At 43.8% G+C, this 20,486-nt stretch overlaps 1 protein-coding gene across 12 annotated transcripts; it reads left to right on the top strand.

The window, feature by feature from the left end:
- The first annotated feature begins 53 nt into the window (after nt 1–53).
- On the top strand, nt 54–20,342 carry LOC137880979 (C2 domain-containing protein 5-like). 12 transcript variants are annotated; one of them, XM_068722618.1, is made up of 31 exons: nt 54–393; nt 913–1,021; nt 1,178–1,264; nt 1,388–1,559; nt 1,657–1,752; nt 1,922–2,077; nt 2,191–2,428; nt 4,178–4,338; nt 6,355–6,443; nt 6,871–6,906; nt 8,269–8,377; nt 9,951–10,004; nt 11,724–11,838; nt 12,000–12,098; nt 12,234–12,345; nt 12,473–12,552; nt 12,649–12,835; nt 12,921–13,085; nt 13,671–13,715; nt 14,315–14,455; nt 14,552–14,615; nt 14,767–14,828; nt 15,078–15,176; nt 15,275–15,364; nt 15,463–15,541; nt 15,853–15,945; nt 16,407–16,439; nt 16,700–16,831; nt 18,015–18,208; nt 18,294–18,440; nt 18,585–20,342. In XM_068722618.1, exons 2-31 carry the CDS (start codon nt 932–934, stop codon nt 18,708–18,710), a joined length of 3,351 nt encoding a protein of 1,116 aa, XP_068578719.1. In that variant the 5' UTR covers nt 54–393; nt 913–931; the 3' UTR covers nt 18,711–20,342. The 12 variants fall into 12 exon arrangements, with proteins under 12 accessions (XP_068578719.1, XP_068578721.1, XP_068578720.1 ...); XM_068722620.1 differs by lacking the exon at nt 9,951–10,004; XM_068722619.1 differs by lacking the exon at nt 6,871–6,906.
- Nucleotides 20,343–20,486: the final 144 nt, after the last annotated feature.

The raw sequence follows: 20,486 nt of genomic DNA on the forward strand, positions 1-20,486 counted from the left end.
AACATAAGTGTAGCGTTTCAAACGGAAGCACACATTTACGAGGCGACCTGAAGCTAGCATGCACTAACCCGTGAACAGCTCATTCATCATGAACTGTATCCTTATCAACCTAGCCGTTAGCTTTACGTGCTAACCAGTGCTATGTGTATGTTATGAATCGATAAGTCGGTCGTAACGTCACGTGTATAACACTATCTATTTAATCGTAACACTAGTTAATTAATGTTTCTCATTTGAACGAGACTATCCGTCCTGGTGTTCTGTGAACTAACGTTAACGTCTCATGTTATGGGAGATACACGGAGGTCAGACGAGCGGTGGGCTGTCAACAGTAATGTCCGAGAAACGATCTCGCTGCCGCTTTGACAGCTGTGTGTTGATATTGCAGCACTGGTGAGGATACTACTGTTTGTACTGGGAGTAACGTTAACAGTATAGTATTGTTGTTGCGTAGGTATTTGGCTTTGCAGTATGATTGTAAAAACATGGCCGATCAGGAGGCGCTAAGGAGATTGACTGCAATGCAGTTAACCTAACGCTAAATGGCTTTTCTTGCTAGCCTTGCTTTGCTAACATAATTTAGCTAACCAGCTAACGTCAACTGTCAGTTGCTGTCGTGTTCAAGAACGATAGCTCAATACATGCCTATACACCAAGTCGATACAATATTTAGCGTGGAGCTAGACGCGTTCAATTATAGTTTAGCGGACGGAAGCTAGCTCATTAGCTAATAAGTAAATAGATGGAATGGGCTCTCCACACTGTCAACAACATATGCTCACGTTACGTTACTTGAGAGGCTCACTCTTCAGTCATCACTGTTGTTAGTGAGAGCAGTGTTGATTAACGCAGGTGATCAGTTGAAAAGCCATGTATACATGTTTTATTGTTAGTCATATGACTTGTTCACAGATCAACTTAAAAGTAAATCATGCCTGGGAAACTGAAGGCCAAAATTGTAGCTGGGCGCCACTTGCCTGTGATGGACAGAGCCAGTGACCTGACTGATGCTTTTGTAGAGGTGAGTAAATCTTGAAGAGCAGTACTTGCTGTTTGTCTTTTAATGAAACCAAACTATTCACGTCTGTAACAACATATATTTAGCATAGTTTCAGGATCACACAAAATTGTAAATGTGGCATTTTAAAAGATGTGTCTCATGCATTTCATTTCCCAGGTTAAGTTTGGAAACACAACTTTCAAAACCGACGTCTGTCACAAATCCCTCAATCCACAATGGAATTCAGAATGGTTCAAATTTGAGGTAAAAGGCTAGCGAGCTTCTCTTTACACCTGGCAGGCAGTGGTCTTATTATTTCAATGCAATGCATGTAACCTCTCTTACTCTCTTACCCCCCCCCCCCCCCCCCCTCCTCTTACTGTGTAGGTTGATGATGAGGACTTGCAGGATGAGCCACTGCAGGTCACAGTTTTGGACCACGACACTTACAGTGCTAATGATGCCATAGGGAAAGTTTACATTGACATTGACCCGCTGCTGTGCAGTGAGGCTGCCTCTGTCATCTCTGGCTGGTTTCCCATCTATGATACAATCCACGGTACAAGAATAAACTAATCTGACCATAACAAATGCACTTTTCCCCTTATGTCCTTTACCCTTGTTACAATGCATTTCTCTCTATTATTTGTTATTAGGTATCCGAGGGGAGATCAATGTCCTTGTCAAAGTGGAGCTTTTCAACGATTTGAACCGCTTCAGACAGTCCTCCTGCGGGGTCAAGTTCTTCTGCAGTATGTCTGACTCGACTTTTGGTTCACAATTGTTTGTTTACAGTTTACATAAACAGCATATGACACAATCTGTGTGCACAAAATACAGATTGACAATATATATTGCAGTCACCTACAAAACAATGCACGGAAGATATACAATCTTTTCACTCTTTGTGGTGTTTGGTAGCCACATCCATTCCAAGGTGCTACAAGGCAGCGATGGTGCACGGGTTTGTGGAGGAGCTTGTGGTGAATGAAGATCCAGAGTATCAGTGGATCGACCGCATAAGAACTCCTCGGGCCTCCAATGAGGCCCGGCAGAGGCTCATCTCTCTTATGTCTGGTAAGATAATGATTGGTGATCCTCTGTTAGTGTCTGTGTGGAGGCAGAATAATTTGGTCGTCTCTGTTCTACACCTCTCTTGTTAATGTGGCTGTGTGTTACCCCCTATTTAGGAGAGCTGCAGAGGAAAATAGGGCTAAAGGTATTGGAGATGGGTGGGAATGCAGTGGTGGGCTACTTACAGTGTTTTGACCTGGAGGGAGAGTCGGGTCTGGTGGTCCGGGCCATAGGTACTGCCTGCACACTGGACAAACTCAGTTCTGGGAGCGCCCCTAACACCAACACACACATGCACCCGAACACAGCCCCTGCTTCCAATGCCTGCAATTCCCCTTCCAAGGATGGAAAGGAGTGAGTATGAACCAACAACACAAGCATGGACCCTGCCTCTTTTTAACATGCAAGTTTCACTGCAAATCTAGTTTGTGAGAATGTGGAAATATGATTGGTATGTGCATGACTGGAGTGTGTGTGTGTGTGTGTGTGTGTGTGTGTGTGTGTGTGTGTGTGTGTGTGTGTGTGTGTGTGTGCAATGTACTGAATGTTAGTCTGCGTATAGTCTAGCTGTAACTCCTGTGTGTGTCTCAGAATCTTTGGTTCCTTTTTGTAGTTTGTGTCTATTGGGTCGCGTGTCATTGCATCATGAAACAGCACACAACATATCCTGAGACACACACACGTGCAGGACACACACAGCCATCCTCAAACCCCCTCCTCCCTTTGTCTGCTCTTTTAGACTGCTCTTGCATGGCTTTCCGCTCTGCCTCTGCATGTTCTAGTGCCGCGTCTTTTAGTGAGTATCTAGCCCACGTGTTCTGCTCAGCCTTTAACAGTGTGCTCCTTTACTTTGTTCTTTTGTCCTCACCCTGACTATTGAGTGGTTAAATTGTTTAAATTTTATCTAATTACTGTAAGCATATCTACAGTTGAGTGCATGTGTGCCTCTTTTTTTTGCATTCATTTGTGCGCCAGTGCGTGAAATTGTGTGTATCAGGGATTTACATATGTTGGTTATTCTGCAATGGATTCACCTACTCCACTCGTTCAGTCGATGGTTATTGTTTCATCTGTGGTGTTTGCATCCCTGTTGTACATGTTTGTGTGATAATGCGATTTTTAGCTGAGATGTGCATAGCTCTCAGCTAAAACTCTGAGTTGCCTGCTGCTTTCACATGGCGTTAAATGCAACTACAGGGGGTTAGAGAGGGAGTAAAAACAAACTTCTTTTCCCCCTTTTGTCTCCTTTTGCACTCTATTGCAATGTTGTGGTGTTGGTTCTTGTGTGAGTCTCTTTCTCCCTCTTTTGGCTCTCTGGCTACATTTGGATTGGGACGTTTCGCACTGCTTGTGTCCAAATCGGTCCTCTTGTCTTCCTCCCTCTGCGCGCTGATTGGCCCAGGTCTCCCCTTGCCCACGGATGCCGCTCCACCCACAACAGCCCAGTGCATTCGGCCTGCAGCTCCCAGAGACTGTCCCAGAACTTCTCTGTCTCTGTTCCCACACTCATCTTCACTGGTACGCAGAAGCATAGAATAGATACAAGAGAAAGAGAAGAAGTTAGAAATAGAGAAGTAGACAGTGATGTTTATATGAGGGAGACTGAGGCATCAAGACAAAGATGACCAGGCAGACCCGTATACCTTTGTCAGTGAAAGACCAAGCATTGATAATAGACTCATAATCCCTCCACCTTCCAATGATACAGGGTTGGCAGTCAGATTCCCAGTTGCATCCTTCTGCAAGGACAGTCACCTAACCTTTGCTTCACTCTACTGGGACACATGCTTCAGCTCGTCATCCTCTGTTGACCTCCTTGTGTTTTGCTGTGTTGCTTTCTTTAGTTTAATGTGTTTGTGCGTGCTTTTAATTTGTGTTAATCTCTTTTTTTTGCTTTCCATGCTTGCTTTTTTTTTGTTTTCCAGCCATCCGTAGCACCTCAAACACACCTCACCCAATGCAAAACAAATCACACATTATATAGATACCTTTCCATTTATTGGCAACACTGACCCACTCCCATATACACACACTCACAGAGGGTGTGGTGGTGACTGATGTGAGTGGGTGTGTGTTTGTGTGTGTGTCATGTTCTCCTGGCAGGCCGGTATTTGGTGAGGACCTGACCTCGTCCTCTGGCCCGCCAACCCCTTTCAGAGCCCTTCCCACCACCTCCTCCTCTCCTCCCCCCTTCTCTCCCTCCAAGCCATGCAGCCGCCAGTCCTCATCATCAGACACAGAGCTCAGTTTGACGCCCAAGACGGGTAAGAACACTTGGCCCCGCCCCCCCTCACCCATTCCTGTCCCTCACCTCATTGTGGTGCTACTCTGGTGGTGGTTTTTGAATTTCTGTTTATTTTTTTACATTTTTTTTACCTTTTTTTCATGGTTGAGTTGAACATTACTTTATTGTAAACAGTGTTGTAAATATTTATTTAGCTGTGTCCTATCCCAACGTTTGTCCTCAGTGGCCTCGTGTGTGTCTTCTTTCACACATCATCAAAAAGATTTTCAAGAAAAATGTGATTCATTGTGTGAAGACCACCAGATCTCTGCATCCCCCCCCCCCCGTTGTTGTGGTCTTTAATAGAAGCACTGTGTCTCATGAGGGGCTGTTGTTAATCTAAGGTCACTTATTCATCACCAGCCATTATGTTTAATCATTGAGGATAAGGTCAGTTTAGTCCAACTCTGCCCCAAGGACACTTTGAGCGCATTTGAACATTTAGCCTAAAGAAGCTTCCTACCAGAGCCGCTCACCTGACTCCTCTGGAGGGGACCAGCAGTCCCCCAAGCCGACCTCACTTGTCCTTGTTCCCACTCCTCTTCCTTTTTTTCACATTTCCTCCTCTTCTATCCCTCTTTTTGCTCCCAACATTCTTCTTTTCCTTCTCTCACCTGTTTATGTGAATTTGCCTATTCTCATCCTTTTGCGTACCACTTCCTTTCTGTAGCTTGGTTACAGACCGCTGAATTGCCTCCCACATCTCCATTTGTTCTACATTGAAATGGGTCTAGCGTTATGCCCACTGATGATATTTACTCGCCAGTTGGAGGAACAGTAAACCAGTCAGGACTTTGTAGGCGTTATCTTCTTGCACAGATTGCTAGCCAGATCTATGAACAATGGTAACAAAGCTTAAAGAAGCAATGACTCTTAACTCTAAAACGTTCCTCCTTTATCATGAAAAAACATTGAGTTTACTGCTCTTAGCAGCACTGCTTATGTGGCTCGCTCCAGAGTGATTAGAGATGATTAGATTAATGAGTGGTTAGGGCAAAAATAAAACACCAACATCAACAAGCAAACGGCTAACATGAACACAGTATCATGCTCAATAAATGAAGTGAAACAAAATTGCAATTCTGTCAGATTATCAGGCTAATCTCTCTCTACGCTACTGTCCACTTTCTCTCTGTCACATCCTTTTCCTCCTCCTCATTTGTTGTGCTTCTGACCACTCTCCTCATTGCTCTGCCTGTCCATTCTCAATATATCTTTGTTTCTCTGTGAACCCTTCATCTGTTTTTTTTCTGCTGGATAGTGGAGCCAGTGAGACGCAGGCCGGGGATCTTCCTCTGCCCCAGCTCCCCCACCCTCTCCACAGACACTCTGTCCCTTCCTGGTTCTGGCTCAGTGGGCTGTGGTCACAGCTCTGCTCCCAGAGCCACCACCCCGCCCCCTCCCTCCACCGTCCACTCAGACACTGTCTTGCTGAGAAAGAGCGTGTCCTTCACTGAGGACCTGCTGCTGGCAGCCTCCGGTATAGTAGGACTGCTGTGTGTCATCACGTAACAGAACTTTACAACAGTGTAGTGTTGGCACCTCTCCTGTATATTGGGTCAACAGCAGCAGGACTGTTCAGATTGACTTGACTGGTGTTAACTGGAACAAATAACATGCATGGTGCAACCGCCCACAAACCACACCACTGACTGATAGTCCTGAGTCCTATTCAGGATTCTCCCACCCCACCATGCGGTTAGATGTGTTAATCAGGTGTACCCAAACTACTAGGTCCAGGATTTCTGCCTGAATGAGAGAAAATCTTATGAGTAGGGTAGTATTAGCATGAGGAAGAAGCAGGTTTATTGACTGTTCTCAATATGATGTTTCTGTGTGCAATTCCAGCTGTTTCTTCCACTTGGTTTGTCATAATAACATTAATACTGCAACGCAATGATCAACGTGTTGACGACAGATTGACCGGCTCTTTAGTCCATTGACCTGTGTGTGTTGAAAGTGACGAAACTGAAGCCGGACTCTCCTCTGTGATCAGGAATGGGCAGTGGGGGCAGCGTCGGGAAGGAGGTGGGGCCTCTGAAGACCCTGCTGAGACAACAGACGCAGACGGCTCTAGAGCAGAGGGTACAATGACTCAACGCTCACACACGTGTATACACCGACTCACTCTATATGCAGACATTTGAGACTGACCTGCACGGCAAAACACAAGTTAAAGTGCTCAGTTTCAATGAATTTCACGTACACATACATTGTTTATTTTCAGGCTGTGTCTTGATTAACTACAAGCGGCATCACAGGCCAAAGCAGCTAGCTAGGCGTGGCATTTTTTGCCAGTTAATGCTTTGACAACCAGTTTGCGTTGTGTACCGGCCTCAGATGTCTGCCCGTAGGACAAACAGTCACTTGCACACTGTGTGTCACTCACTAATTTTCACACGGCTACATTCTCTGTGAAATATCACTAATTTGCACTTCAGTGTGTTAATGGGGAGTGGGTCTCTGAAAGATGTTCCCTTTCTCTGTCCTCTTGACCATTTGTGCTACTCAGGGAGCGACCTCCTCTGGGTTATTGTTAAACGCCAGGGTATGTTCTCTCTCTCTCTCTCTCTCTCTCTCTCTCTCTCTCTCTCTCTCTCTCTCTCTCTCTCTCTCTCTCTCTCTCTCTCTCTCTTTCTCTTTTCTCTCTCTCTCTCTCTCTCTCTCTCTCTCTCTCTCTCTCTCTCTCTCTCTCTCTCTCTCTCTCTCACACACACACACACATCTCCTAACCCCGTCCCTCCTCTAGTTGTATGTAGATCTAAGAGGAGCAGGCTGGGCTGAGCAAAATGGCCGCTTGTGTGTTTGCTCGGCACCTACCGCGCTCTAAAAGATTCACAGACATGTTTGGCGGAGGGCTGGAGGCTAGGAGCTGTGTTCCCTTCAAGTTTGATGGGGTTTGTGAGTGTGTGTGTGTGTGTGTGTGTTTGCCTTCTGGATACTCCTGTCAAGCACCTCCCTCCTTTCTGACTTTCTCTCCCGAGTCTGATTTTGGTTTCCCTGTGTCCACGACGGGAATGAGCACGCTCACCTCATCACCTCATTCTTGCCTCCTTGCTCGTGGGAGGAGCTGTCAGTCAAATTAGTAGTCGTCTTCCTTGCTGGAGCACTGGAGAAGAAATAAACCTATTGGTAGTTTATTTCCCATGAAAAGCCATTCATTCCATACACCTGCATGGTTGGAAATCCTAACGTCCCTCAGATTTTCTGTACAAGTGGTCATCACTTCAGTCTAGGATGAGGACTAAGACGCTGACAGGCAGTCCAACTCCTTTTGTGAGTGACTGCATGGATTTCCATTCACATTATTTGAGGACAAGATATCACGTCGGAGGACAGAAAAGCATGTATAACAGAGTCCTGAGCCAGGACCTTGTGTGTGTTTGTGTTTTCACTTTTAACTTCAAACCTAATTAATGCATTTATATAGATTTGTAAGGGTTGAATTAATCACTAAATCAGTGATACAAAATACGCAGGCTTTATTGAAAATACATTTTCTCAATCACTTCCAGATCTATTTAAAATGCTCTGAAGTTTGTGTCTACAAGTGTAGGTTTGAATGGAGTGAGTGGGGCCTCCTCTGGGGTAAACATTGCATGGGGGGGGGCACCATAACACCTAATCTTTACTGCATGTTGGCACTTTTCCTAGTATAACATTAACAATATTATCACTCAAGTTTACACTCATCAGTTAAAGATACCGTACATAGAAAACAGGTGTCTTTAATCAATCTTTTTTTTTTCAATACCTCCAGAGAGACAACTAATTCATGAAAAATATAAACTAATAAAATGTTACAATCATGGAGCACTCATTACATATGATCAAACACACAAATATATTGGATAAAGTCCAGAGTGTGTGTTCCCTTACTGTAAAATGACCCAGCTTTTTCTATCTGCAGGAGTTCCCCTTCTTCACCCTGGCGTCTTTTCCACCTGGTTTTCTGGTTCATGTCGGCGGAGTGGTCAGCGCTCGCTCTGTCAAACTACTGGACCGTATTCACAACCCCGGTGAGTGCAGCGCATGCTAACACACGATGTCCTAATGTAGCTCGTCCACTGTCCCGTGAAACAATATGATTGAGCTCCTCCAGTGGCCTCCAGTGTTGTGTGAGTGTCCAGTCTTGTTGCAACTGGCTGTTTAGTCAATGCTGCCCGTTATCCTCTTGTGTTGAACAGTTATCCCTCGAATGGTCCAAGTTGCAATCTGTTTGATTGTTTGAAGAAATGATCAGTTATGTACTTAAGTCTTAATGCAGGTGAAAGCTGTTCCTGCTCACATTTATAGGCTGCAGCTTTGTAGCATTTTCAAGGAAATAAAGTTAGCATAGGCTATCATCAGATGTGTCAAAACGTTTCATGGATAGGGGCAACTTTCACCTTGTGGTTTGACTGACTGACTTTGTGTTATATATATTACATTTGTGTGTGTGTGTTGTGTGTGTGTGTGTGTGTGTGTGTGTGTGTGTGTGTGTGTTTTCGCTGTGGTGCTGCCCCCTGGAGGTTAGGTGCAATAGTTGTGCATGGCTCCAATCTGCTGCCTGTTGCTTCTGTTGTCTGGTGGTGTTGGCTGCAGGTGGCGCTGTGGTGTTTTATATATGCTCCTGAGTTTGCCGAAAGGCTTCTTATCTCTGTGTCGAAATTCTTATATTTTTTTGTATTAAGCAGACTTCTTTTTAATGAGATTTATATTGATGACAATAAGACATTTGCTGAGTCCACTTTACTGCCTCAGTAATGTTCCCCTTTGCTCGGCGTAATGGTCTTTGACCGCTCTGACTCAAGGATGTCTGAGAATTTAGGTATGAGAAGCAGATGAATGTTGGCTGGGTGAGGATAAACACGGTTCTTTTCAGAGTTAGACAGGGGAACCCAAATGAGCTACCCCAAAAAGGATTTGTATTAACGATCTGCATAAAGGAATAAGCAAGCCAATGCAATGATTAAACCTGCAGCACTCCTGTCTAAACTTGTGTTAACAGAATCATTGTCACATAATTTTCCCTCATCCAAATTGCAGTTATAACTTGGAAACCATTCTGAAAAGAGCCCTGTTCACTGTCGCAATGCCTCGACTATATCAACTACAGAGCAACATTAAAGGTACCTTGTGGAGTTTCTGACCACGAGTCACAACATTTTAAAACATCAGCTTTTATGAGTAAGGTTTGTCAGACCTCAAAGATACACAAAATGCATTGGGTGAGAAACTCTTGATGTAAACAAAACGTTTGTTTACAAGAAAATTCTACAGAGCACCTTTTTAAATTAGAAAGAATACTGGAGTTATACTGCTACTGTATGCTCCTTTTTGTATTATATAAGTATATCTTCTCCTTAAATCTTTTAAAACATTTTAGCTAGACCTGTAGCTTTTACTCATCTCTATTCTCCTCTTTTCCCTGTCAGTCTTCTTCTTGCGAGAGTGTGTTTGTAGGCCTGAGTATAGTTTGTCTTTGCATAGTGTTTGTGAAGTGCTGTCTGTCTTTGCATAGTAACAGTGGAGTGCTGCGCTTGTTTGTTAGACTGTCTCTTCTCTTCTTCTTCTCTCTTTTCTGTACTAACGGTGTGTGTTCTGGCCCAGCCTTGGGTAACACACGCTCATACAAACTGCTAGACTGGAATAGTGTCACTGCAGGTATTTCCCCCCTTTTACTGCTCTCACCCACGGGAGTCATGGTCGCTCACTGAAGTTAAACGACGTGCCCGCTCAGCGTGCACCCACCCAATACTGACGTTTAACCAATGTAGACCAGCGAGCCTAACATCCACAAACAAATTCAACATGACCTGGATACTGAGTTCAGTGAGCTGCCATTCTCTTCCCTCTAATCTGTGTGAGTGTGTGCTGAGTTGAGCATGCGCTGCCCCCCCACCCCATCCAGCCTGGCCTGCCCCCCCCCCCCCCCCCCCCCCCAGCTCATCCCGCTGACAAAAGAGCTTCCCTAACATTGTCCCAGCGCTGTTCTAACGCTTCCTGAATCAGCGTCGTGGTCAAACCTGTCTAGACCAGAGAAGGTTTAGGAGGTTTACTCTGTGACAACGAGCCACTGACCGGGCATGTGCACCCCTAACTCACTGGGCCGTATTCATACTGAGAGAGAGAGAGAGAGAGAGAGAGAGAGAGAGAGAGAGAGAGAGAGAGAGAGAGAGAGAGAGAGAGAGAGAGAGAGAGAGAGAGAGAGAGAGATGCATGGAAGACAGGTTGATTTGATGGGTGGCAGTTGAGGACAATTAAAAAAAAATTGATTTGGGATGGAAGGAAAGATATGAGCTTGGAGAATGGAGGAATCTAGATTTGATGGACTCTGGTGAATGAATATGGCCCTTCTCTGCCCATGAGCGTGCACATGGTCATGAGCGTGCACGTTGGTGAGCCTGTGCCTGTGCGACATGCTGGCTCTGGTTTAAAGGAACCCACCTCGTGGGCCTGTAGCCTGGCCATCAGTCATTATTCTTCATCTCTTCAGTTGATCTCCCATTCTTTTCCCCCCTCATTCATTCATCTCCCCCCGTCTCACCCAGAAGATGAGTTTCTCTCTGTTTTTTAGGGGGGGCTCCGTCCGCATGTGGCCCTCTAAGGGAGTCATTGGGTGCGGCTCAATACTCTAATGTAGCTTCCTCCATGTGTTGTTTGTTCAGAGATCCAGAAATGAGTGAGATTAATCTCACAACAGGCAACAATTAGGCTCTCATGAATAATGTTAATAAAACAGAGGTGGTATTGAAGCAAAGCCTCATTATTAGATTATTGAAACACACCCATGATTTAGCCTAAGTATGATGAAGGCTCAATACCTTTTGAAGTGAAACCTTTGTCACCAGGGTAGGAAACACACAATGTTATTACTCTTTTACTAGCCAGCAAGATTTTTATTCTACAGTCCGACCACCACAGCCAAAATATACTGGCTATAACGGCCGGTGACTGTATCTCTCACCTGTGTCCTTAAGGAGACATTGACAAGAGAGAGAGACAATATGTTTTTAGATAGATCATTTAAGGAATGCCAGTGAGAACACACACAAGTAACCTAACTGTTGACTTTGCCTTCATCATCATTCTCTCATTTCATTATTGTCACCTTGTTTCACAAACTGATGGTTGGTTTTGGCTTGCTTTGATACACCATTTAAATCATGTATCATCAAATACAAAGTGTGATGTCTGTTTATTTTCTGGTCAATCAAAGCAATCAGTTTAGATACAGACTTGTCCGATGTTTGTAATTGTCTTTATTTTATTTTTTTACGTAACTACATCGACAACAGTTCATTAGGTTTAGCGTTATCTCATCGTTAGACTTCAGTGTTCAGTGAGGTTTTGATAGATAATTCAGAATGTTGTGTTTTGCAGATGAGCCAGAGACTCGCGACGCCTGGTGGGAGGAGATTCGCCAGGAGATCAAATCTCATGCCAAAGCTCTTGGTTGCCATGCTGTTGTGGGGTACAGCGAGAGCACTAGCATCTGGTATGTAATAGTAGAACACATGGGAAATTATTTCCTTTTTCATCTTTTTTTTTTATGCCTAATGTTTTTCATTTGTCTTAAACACACATATAATTTCATGCCCTGTTCTCATCCTCTTCCCTTTCTTTCTCTCTTGATCTGTCCACCTCCCTTCAACACAGTGAGGAGGTGTGTATCCTGTCAGCATCGGGCACAGCAGCCATCTTGAATCCTCGGTATATGCGTGAAGGCTGCCTAGACATCGGAATTGCCGACCACAGGTTGTCATGATTGAAAGACTTGATTTAACTGATTGTGAATCCTTGTATGTTAACAGTGTACGTATACAGCACAGCTTGAATTGACCTATGGAGGCTGATACCAGATGGTGTGTGTGTGTGTGTGTTGTTCTCCAGGTTTGAGGAGCCGTCTCCCCCGAGCTGTGGCTTCTGCCACATCCCGTATGATGAGCTCAACATGCCTTTTCCCGCCCAGCTCACCTACTGTTACCTCTGCAGGCGACAAAAGGTCTCAAATATAACTTGTTGCTTAGCATGTAGGAGTCTGTGATTCAGTTACACATATATTTGGTTGTCCAGTGCATGAATATAGTGAAAGTATGAATTAAGTACAGTAATTATGTTTTTCTTTAAAGGTTCCTGATGTGCTGTTCACAACAATCGACCTGCCACCAGAAGCGGCTGTTACGGGAAAGGGCTGCCTCATCCAGGCCAGGTACAACACCTCACAGTTAAATGCCTCCTCCTGGAGGAGCCTCACAGCAAAGATATTGAACTAAGTGAGTAAATACCAATGTTTGTTGTCTTCTAGACTGTGCCGTCTGAAAAAGAAGGCTCAGGGTGAAGTGAACGCGACGGCCATCTCCAACCTGCTGCCTTTCATGGAGTACGAGCTGCACACTCAGCTGATGAACAAGCTGAAGCTGCGGAGCATGAACTCTTTGTTCGGCTTACACATACAGATAAGTGTCGGAGAGAACATGCTCCTGGGTCTGGCTGTAGGTTGACATTTTAGGATAACAGCTTTATCAACAGCACAAGTGTTTGCTGCAGCTCCTTTAAAATGTGTGTGTGTGTGTTCAGTCTGCTACAGGAGTGTACCTGACAGCCCTGCCGGCACCAGGGGGCATCCAGATTGCGGGGAAGACTCCTGGTGACCTCAGCAATGAGCACCACATCCTCACCATCCAGAAAAGGATCAATGACACCATAGCCAAGAACAAAGAGCTGTATCAAATAAACCCTCCGGTGAGACACACAACACATGCATGGACAGTAATCAATCCAAGGAAGGACTGGCTTTGTGATTAAGTCTGCAAATTCTCCCCTAGTAGGCCAGGTTTTTACTGCTAATTATGTTTCTGCACTCTTTCATTCTACACTCCAGAAGCCAGGGTGTCATGTGGGTGTTAGCCTACAGCCCATACTGTACATAGAAGACTTTGGGAACCTGTTTCAACCACGTTTGTTAAGATGTGTTGGGAACTTAGCATGTGCCCTAATAAATCTTGGGAATATTATTAATTTACCTGCATCTTAAGTCAATTTTATGTGTTTTTACGGCTAATATGAGCAGTTTATGGACATTCAATACTTAAGAATTGTGACTGTCACATACAGTGTTGTATCAAGTTAATAAGGTTTATTTTGCACATTAAGTGCAGTCATTCTTTGACACAAACCAATACATTTCATGCTGAACTGTTTCCTTTATTTTGGGTTTAATTCTCTCTCTTAGCGTTAAAATCATGTCCGTAATCATACATTATAAGTAGTCTGTTCTTTGTGAATCATGAAAAACTTACCCCTCTTGTCTTTCTCTGGTCATTAAAGAAATTATTTGCCCTGGACCCTGAGGTATTCTGCGGCATAAACATGGTACTGAGCACGGCAACTTTTAGCTGTGAGACACAGCAAAGCATGACAAATATTTCACTATATTAATCTCAATACTACACCACTTTTACTGTAACTGTATGACCGTTCTAAACTGGGGACGTTTGGGAACAGATAGATGTGTAACCCACTCCAGTGTCACCTCTTGAGGGCTGTAGACTCATTTTATCTGTGTTGATGTACTTTTATTATGGCTTTTATTATGACCATCTACCCCATTCACACTCACCTGTGTATGTTTTTTATGGTGTGTGTGTGTGTGTGTGTATGTTTCCGCCACTCCTTACTCTTTCAGATCCATATTCAAATTAACATCAGGTCTGTGTGTGTGTGTGTGTGTGTGTGTCTGTCTGTCTGTCTGTCTGTCTGTCTGTCTGTCTGTCTGTCTGTCTGTCTGTGTAATGGTGAATCTTATTTGGGTACTTGAGTGAGCGTGAGCATGTGGTGTGTTATTAACATAGACTTTCTACTACCTGTACAGTCTGGGCACTAGTGAGATGCAGATGTGTTGCTGCTGTGGTGTTCTGGTGTTCACTTTGACTTCCCGTCCGCTCAGGTTTTGTGTCCCCTTTTGCTTGCAGGAGCTGACGGAGGAAGTGGTGGGTTCTCCGATTCCTGAGCCGAGGCAACGCTCCAGACTTTTCCGCTCCCACTCAGAAAGCTCAGATGAAGTGTCAGAACTGGACCTCTCCCATGGCAAGAAGGATGCCTTTGTCCTGGAGGTGTGTTTCTATATAAAACTAAATACATTTACATGCAGCTGTTTCCATGGACAAGTAGTCTGTTCTTTGTGAATCCATTTGCTGTCATTTCCGTAGATTGATGACACTGATGCTGTGGAGGACATCCACTCCCTCCTCACTGATGCCCCGACCCCCACAGGTATGCGCCGTCTACACACTCCACAGCCATCACAGTGCATCATTATGCACTGCACATGCTAAGTTAGCTATCTCCCAGTTGGGTTGAGGCGCTAACAAACGTCACTATGCTTTATCACCTGTCTTGCCTTTTTCCACTTTCACATCTTCAGGTTTCTACAGCTGCAACACTGAGATCATGCCTGGGATTCACAACTGGACTTCAGGAGTTCAGGTTACTCTACATAATATAGTGTCACTTTCTGTACACATTACAGCAAATCTTCACCAAACAACAATTTTTCATACAAGTAGATTATGCCATTGTGCACATTTAGTATTTTTCAATCTGTAGAGCTGCCTACAATTTGCACATAATTATAACAAACTGACATTAGTGCAGAGTACAAATGTACTGTCATTTAGGAAATGGAGTCCCTTGTATGTATTTTTGGTAAGTTTAAGCTATGTGTTTATGTTACAGATGTTTACATCTGTGAGAGTCTTTAGGTTGAGTAATGCCAATCTTACTAACCAAGGCTTGAACAAGATCTTCACTGACCTATGTGAGAATCTGCTAAAGGTAAGAAGCCATATGTGGTGCCATGTTTATCCTTTGTAATGGGTTATACACTGTTTATAATGAAACTTGTTACAAGTCAATTCATTGTTTGTTTTCAGAGTTTCTACTTCAAGTTGCGCTCTATGATCCCCTGCTGTCTGTGTCAGCTGAACTTCACTGTAGCAGTGCCAGAGGAAGAACTCATACAGGTGGGAGGTTTCAGAACATCTCTGATTTGTGAAATTGCAAACAAGTCAAATTCAAACGTTTCTTATATCTACTGTACGTCTGTCTGCCTCTCACCCAGGTCGCAGTGACAGCGGTTGCAATGACGTTTGACAAAGACCAGACTCAGGAGAAGACGGCAGACAAGCCACCCACCAAAGGTCTGTCTGGTTAAAGAGATTATCTTTTAGTTTTTTTCTGCTCACCCAAAGTCCGACAGTCTTTAATACCTTCACCATAGCTTTGCTTAATGTACAAGCCATCTAATGTATCTTTGGCCAATGTTATAGCTGTATCTCTGAGCGGAGCTGCTACTTGATCCCATAAGCTGTTTCAGAGCCAAAATAGGCTAATACCAAAATTCAACAAAACCTTGAAACTGATTACAGAAACATAACACGGCTTTTAAGAGTTTGTCTCTGTAGCAGTGAAGAAGGAAAACAGAACTATCCTTTTTAATCCTTTTTTTCAGGAGTCAGTGAGACTGAAGAGCAGCTGCAGTTTCCCATGGAGTTATGTGCAGACTCGTCATCCGCCAACTGTCAGCCAACATCCAAAATCTCAGGTAGTCTCAAACAATTGTTTTTTAATTGCCCCCTGCCCTGCTTTTGCTTCTGCCGGCATTGCCCATCTCCTCCACTAACAAATTTAGGTACAGTCTCTTTACTCACCCCAGCTGCAAAACTCTGCCAAAATCAGCTGGTGATGGTTCGTTCACCAGGTAAACAAACCGTGATGTGTCATAGCCCAGTGTGTTCTCCTTTGGTGTGAACTTAGATGACCGTGTGTGGTTAAGCTCCTAAAACCGCATGGCTTACTTTTCGTTCACATGAAATGAACACAGAGCAAGGAGCTTGCGCCATCTCTAGCAAGCACTGATTAGGTGGAGAATTGTGATTGGAGATGAAAGCGAAGTAACGCATGCGTTGTAAGCCTTGTGGCAAGACCAAGGGGTTGATCCTGAGCCCTTTTCACTCCCTGCCAAGTGCAAAGGTAGACTTTGATGTTTGTGTGTGTGTGTAACAGGTTTCCCAGAGAGTACCAACGTCTCCTCCAGAGGTGAGCTCCCTTTCCCTCAACCATCTCTCCCTGCTACCAAAACCACCACACTGCCCTGTTTTGACCTTTTCATCCTTTCGTCTCGGACAGAGTTATCCTGCATCAACTTTTGTTCTTTTCTGTTCGTTTTTTGTGTCCTGTTTTTATTTTTTATTTTTCTCTCTTGTTGTTGTTGTTGCGTTTGTGTATGTTTGGGTGTGGGCTTGTGTGTGTGTGTGTGTGTGTGTGTGTGTGTGTGTGTTTGTGTGTGTTCTCTCCAGCTGCCTCCGTTGATTACGGTTCCTTTGCAGACAGATGCAGCACCTGGCTAGAGCTGCTTAGGCTGAAAGCTCACACCATAAGACGGGGATCAGTTAAGACAAGTAGGAGGACACAGTCTCTAGCACACTCTGGTGATCATACCCACAAATACTGTTTCACAAGCAATCACACACACACACACACACACACACACACACACACACATACAAATGTTCGCATACATACACTCGCACACCCCTCCATGCATGCCGCTGGGGGGCGGAGCATCGTAAATCAAGCACCAGCTTTTTAGCTAGAGTGTGAACGTTGAAGCCCCGCCCCTCAGAGGGATCCCCAATCTGAAGCTTAGCTTTTAAATGCCTGTGCAGCCGTGGCCACCATGACGACAACTTAATAGTCTTTTTTTAATCTTTTTGCTCTGTGCTTGTACTTGTTTAGATGTGTAAGGGTTGGAGAAATTTGATGATTAATATAAGAATTCCTTTGATTTTTCTCTAGTGAATGTGCTTAAACTGAGAAGACTTCCCATGATTTGTAGATAAACTGTTCACATACAAATTTGAACACAGAAAAATGTGGTAGAGATCAAGGTGGGACAGGCGGGTGGGTGGATCGGGGCGGCAATGATGTTTTTGCAAGATAGTCTGGTATGATTTTTAGTCCGGTATACAGTAAGTAAACTACGATCTAATGTGTGGCTCTGAAGGTTTCTGGTTTGATGGATTTTAAGCCACATCAGGTGAATTTGCAGTAAGACAACGGAGCATCTTTCACACTCTGGCTCGTGTACATGTGCCCAGCTCAGCTCCCAGCTGTCTCTGTCCGTCTCCATTTCTCTCAAGCCTCTTTCACAAATTGAAACAGATATAAATACTCTCTCATGTACTGCAAAATCCTGTACTCACACTTGTACACATACACAGCTGTGCCCAGGTCTGTCTGTCTGTCTGCAGACACTGTTTTAACTGTCTTGTCCGTTTGCTTCCACTGCATGATACGCATGGCAACGCACGCTTTCCAAGTGATTGTTTTGGCACCTCACATCCACACATCCACACAGACATACTTGCAGATAAGTGCACACATGTCACTCCTGCTGTGAAAATGCTAACAGGGTTGCCTTTTTGCACGTACATTCCACATTCACATTTTTTTCTGCTTTAGAGTTCATATCTGCTTTTATTTTTCCCCTATTTTTGAGTGTTTTTTTTGGTATCTCCATTCTCTTTCATCTTCCCCCCCCCCCCCTTCCCTCCTCTTGTTTTTCTTTTCGCGTCTCTTTTGGACCTCTACGTGCTCTCTCTGAACCTACAGTCTCATCTTTGGAGCGTTGCAGTCCGCTGCCTGAGGGACGCTCACGCTCGCTGCGGTCCAACCGCTCTTTCGGGGGAAGTTCCGTCACTGTGGTGAAGATGACGCCGCTCTCCTTCCTCCCCGGGACACGCATCATTAAATACCTCGGGATCATCAACATGTTCTTTATCAGAGAGACGACATCGTTACGGGAGGTACGACTGCAGAAACAGGCTACACGTGCACAGGCCCCGTGATATTGTGAAAAGTGTAGACATTGTTTGTGTTTTTCCTCTGCAGGAAGGGGGTGTCAGTGGCTTCCTCCATACGTTCATAGCAGAGGTGTTTTCGATGGTTCGAGCCCATGTAGCAGCCCTGGGTGGCAATGCAGTGGTGTCTTACAGCATGAAAGAGTGTATGTTAATGGAAAATCCAAACAAGAACCAGGTAAACTCACTCACTCACACACTTTAAGTATTAACCTATTAGTCCATTAATACATGAAAGCACAATGAACTATTGCCTGCATCCTCAGACGTTATTAGTGTTGTTATGGTTTATTCTTCCTGCCTTTTTCTTTTTCTCCTCAAGGCTCAGTGTCTCATTAATGTGAGTGGTGATGCCGTCATCTGTGTCAGGGAAACGGACCAGGAGCCCACTCCCTCAACGACAAATATCGGACAGACCTACGCTAGTGCTACAGATGAGGCTACATGACAGTGAAACACAGAGCCTCACTTTGTCTGCAGGACACACAATCTGAGTGAACACGCTTTCTGAGTCTAGCCGTCCAAATATGAGTGGTTTATGCCTGCCCTAAAACTCTGTAATAGATCCACAGGTTTTGAACGCAGGCATTAAAAAACAATTACTCACAAACACTCAGAAATATGCAGTCTGGATTAATATGGTAGTGCATTTTTATTTTTTTTTGTGTGTTTAAAGAGAATATTTGTGCAGAAGATACTGATGTAGCTCTTTGGGAATTGGGTAATCTGGGTGTTTCAAAAACAACAGCCAAAGGAGCCCTCTGCATCTAACTTTTGTATTATGTATTACATCCATCCATAATGGGGCCACCGACAGCTACAGTATGTTGTGTATGGGCACAAGTGCGGCAGCTATGACTAATTTGTCCCTCTACAGCTCACAGGAGGAGTCAGTGAATGGCCATGCCAAAAGGGATATTGTATGACATCAGATCATTTTAAAGTGGCCACATAATGACTATGCCCAGCGAGGCAAGTATTTGATTCCTTAAAATAGGAAACCCTCACTAGAGTGGAAATGTTGAATCAAAACAACCCAGAGAACCCTGTGAGGCCATTTAGTTATAATTATCTATTTGTTAATTGGTGTCCAGTTTTAATGTCTAAATTACATTTTATGTTGATTTTGCCGATGGATGATCTTCCTAATTACTGTCACAGTATTGCTCACAGGCAGTATCCTAAGGGGGTCAAATGTCTACAGAAAGTGTCAAATAATGATCTCATCTATACTCATAATAATGAAAACAAAAAAGGCAAGGGTTACTGGCACATGCATGTATTTTTGTAGGGCAAGAATATTCCTTTACAACAACCATAACTGTTTATTCCAGTGATTATTTTATTGATTCAATTCGAATTTTGTAATTCTTTATCTTAAAATGCTCAGATTAAAAGGCATGTATGCCTTTTATTAACTTATAAAGGAGTGAGGGCAAATGGTGAGGGGTATATTGGGTAAAATGTGTCCCTTTAGGGTCTAGCACCAGGGTGGTTTCATAAGATAAAGTATTAGAGATGGTTTTGACTGAAAACCATCTCTAATACGTTGCCTCAGTACAAACCTTAAGCAGTTTGTACTGAGGCAACTCTTGCTTCACTTGCAGCTCTAGGATCTGTTCGCTTCTAGCTGCTTCTTGCTGTCTGTCAGATTTTACATACCTTTGTCAAGCTTCATCACTGTTGCTTGTGCACTCATGTTGTGTATGATAATCCTGCTACTGATCTCTACATCTCTGACATTCATGTCCAGTGCTGGAAAAAAAAAAAGCATCCAATGGTGTAAGTGCCACCTGAAAATAAACTGTAAATGTTCTCTAAAGTCAGATTTTAGTATTTTTGTAGCATAACATGTATGAAATATACAGCTCATTTTAACCGTGCAATGATGACTCACTGTCAGAGAATAAGTGGTACTCTAATGTTTGTCTGATCAGTTTTAAATACCTGTGTCTAAAACTTGAACGTACATACTTAGATGCTTTTGCTTTCTGATTAGCAGCATGCAGACTCACTTTTTATTGCCATGAATCTGTATGCCCACCTGTTAAGTCTTGCACAATAAACTCAGTCAAACCAAGATGCATCTGTTTGACCATAGTCTGTGATAAGACTTTAAGACTTTTTAATTCAGGAATAAAGTACAAATGTATGATGCTGTGGTTCCAATTTTATTCAAAGCCAAGTTTAGATTTTGTCAGCTGTCTGTGAACAATGGACTCTC

Source organism: Cebidichthys violaceus, unplaced genomic scaffold (genome assembly GCF_023349555.1).
Source record: "Cebidichthys violaceus isolate CVI_PGR_0920_01 unplaced genomic scaffold, fCebVio1.0.p SCAF_3, whole genome shotgun sequence".
NCBI classification, from domain to species: domain Eukaryota; kingdom Metazoa; phylum Chordata; class Actinopteri; order Perciformes; family Stichaeidae; genus Cebidichthys; species Cebidichthys violaceus.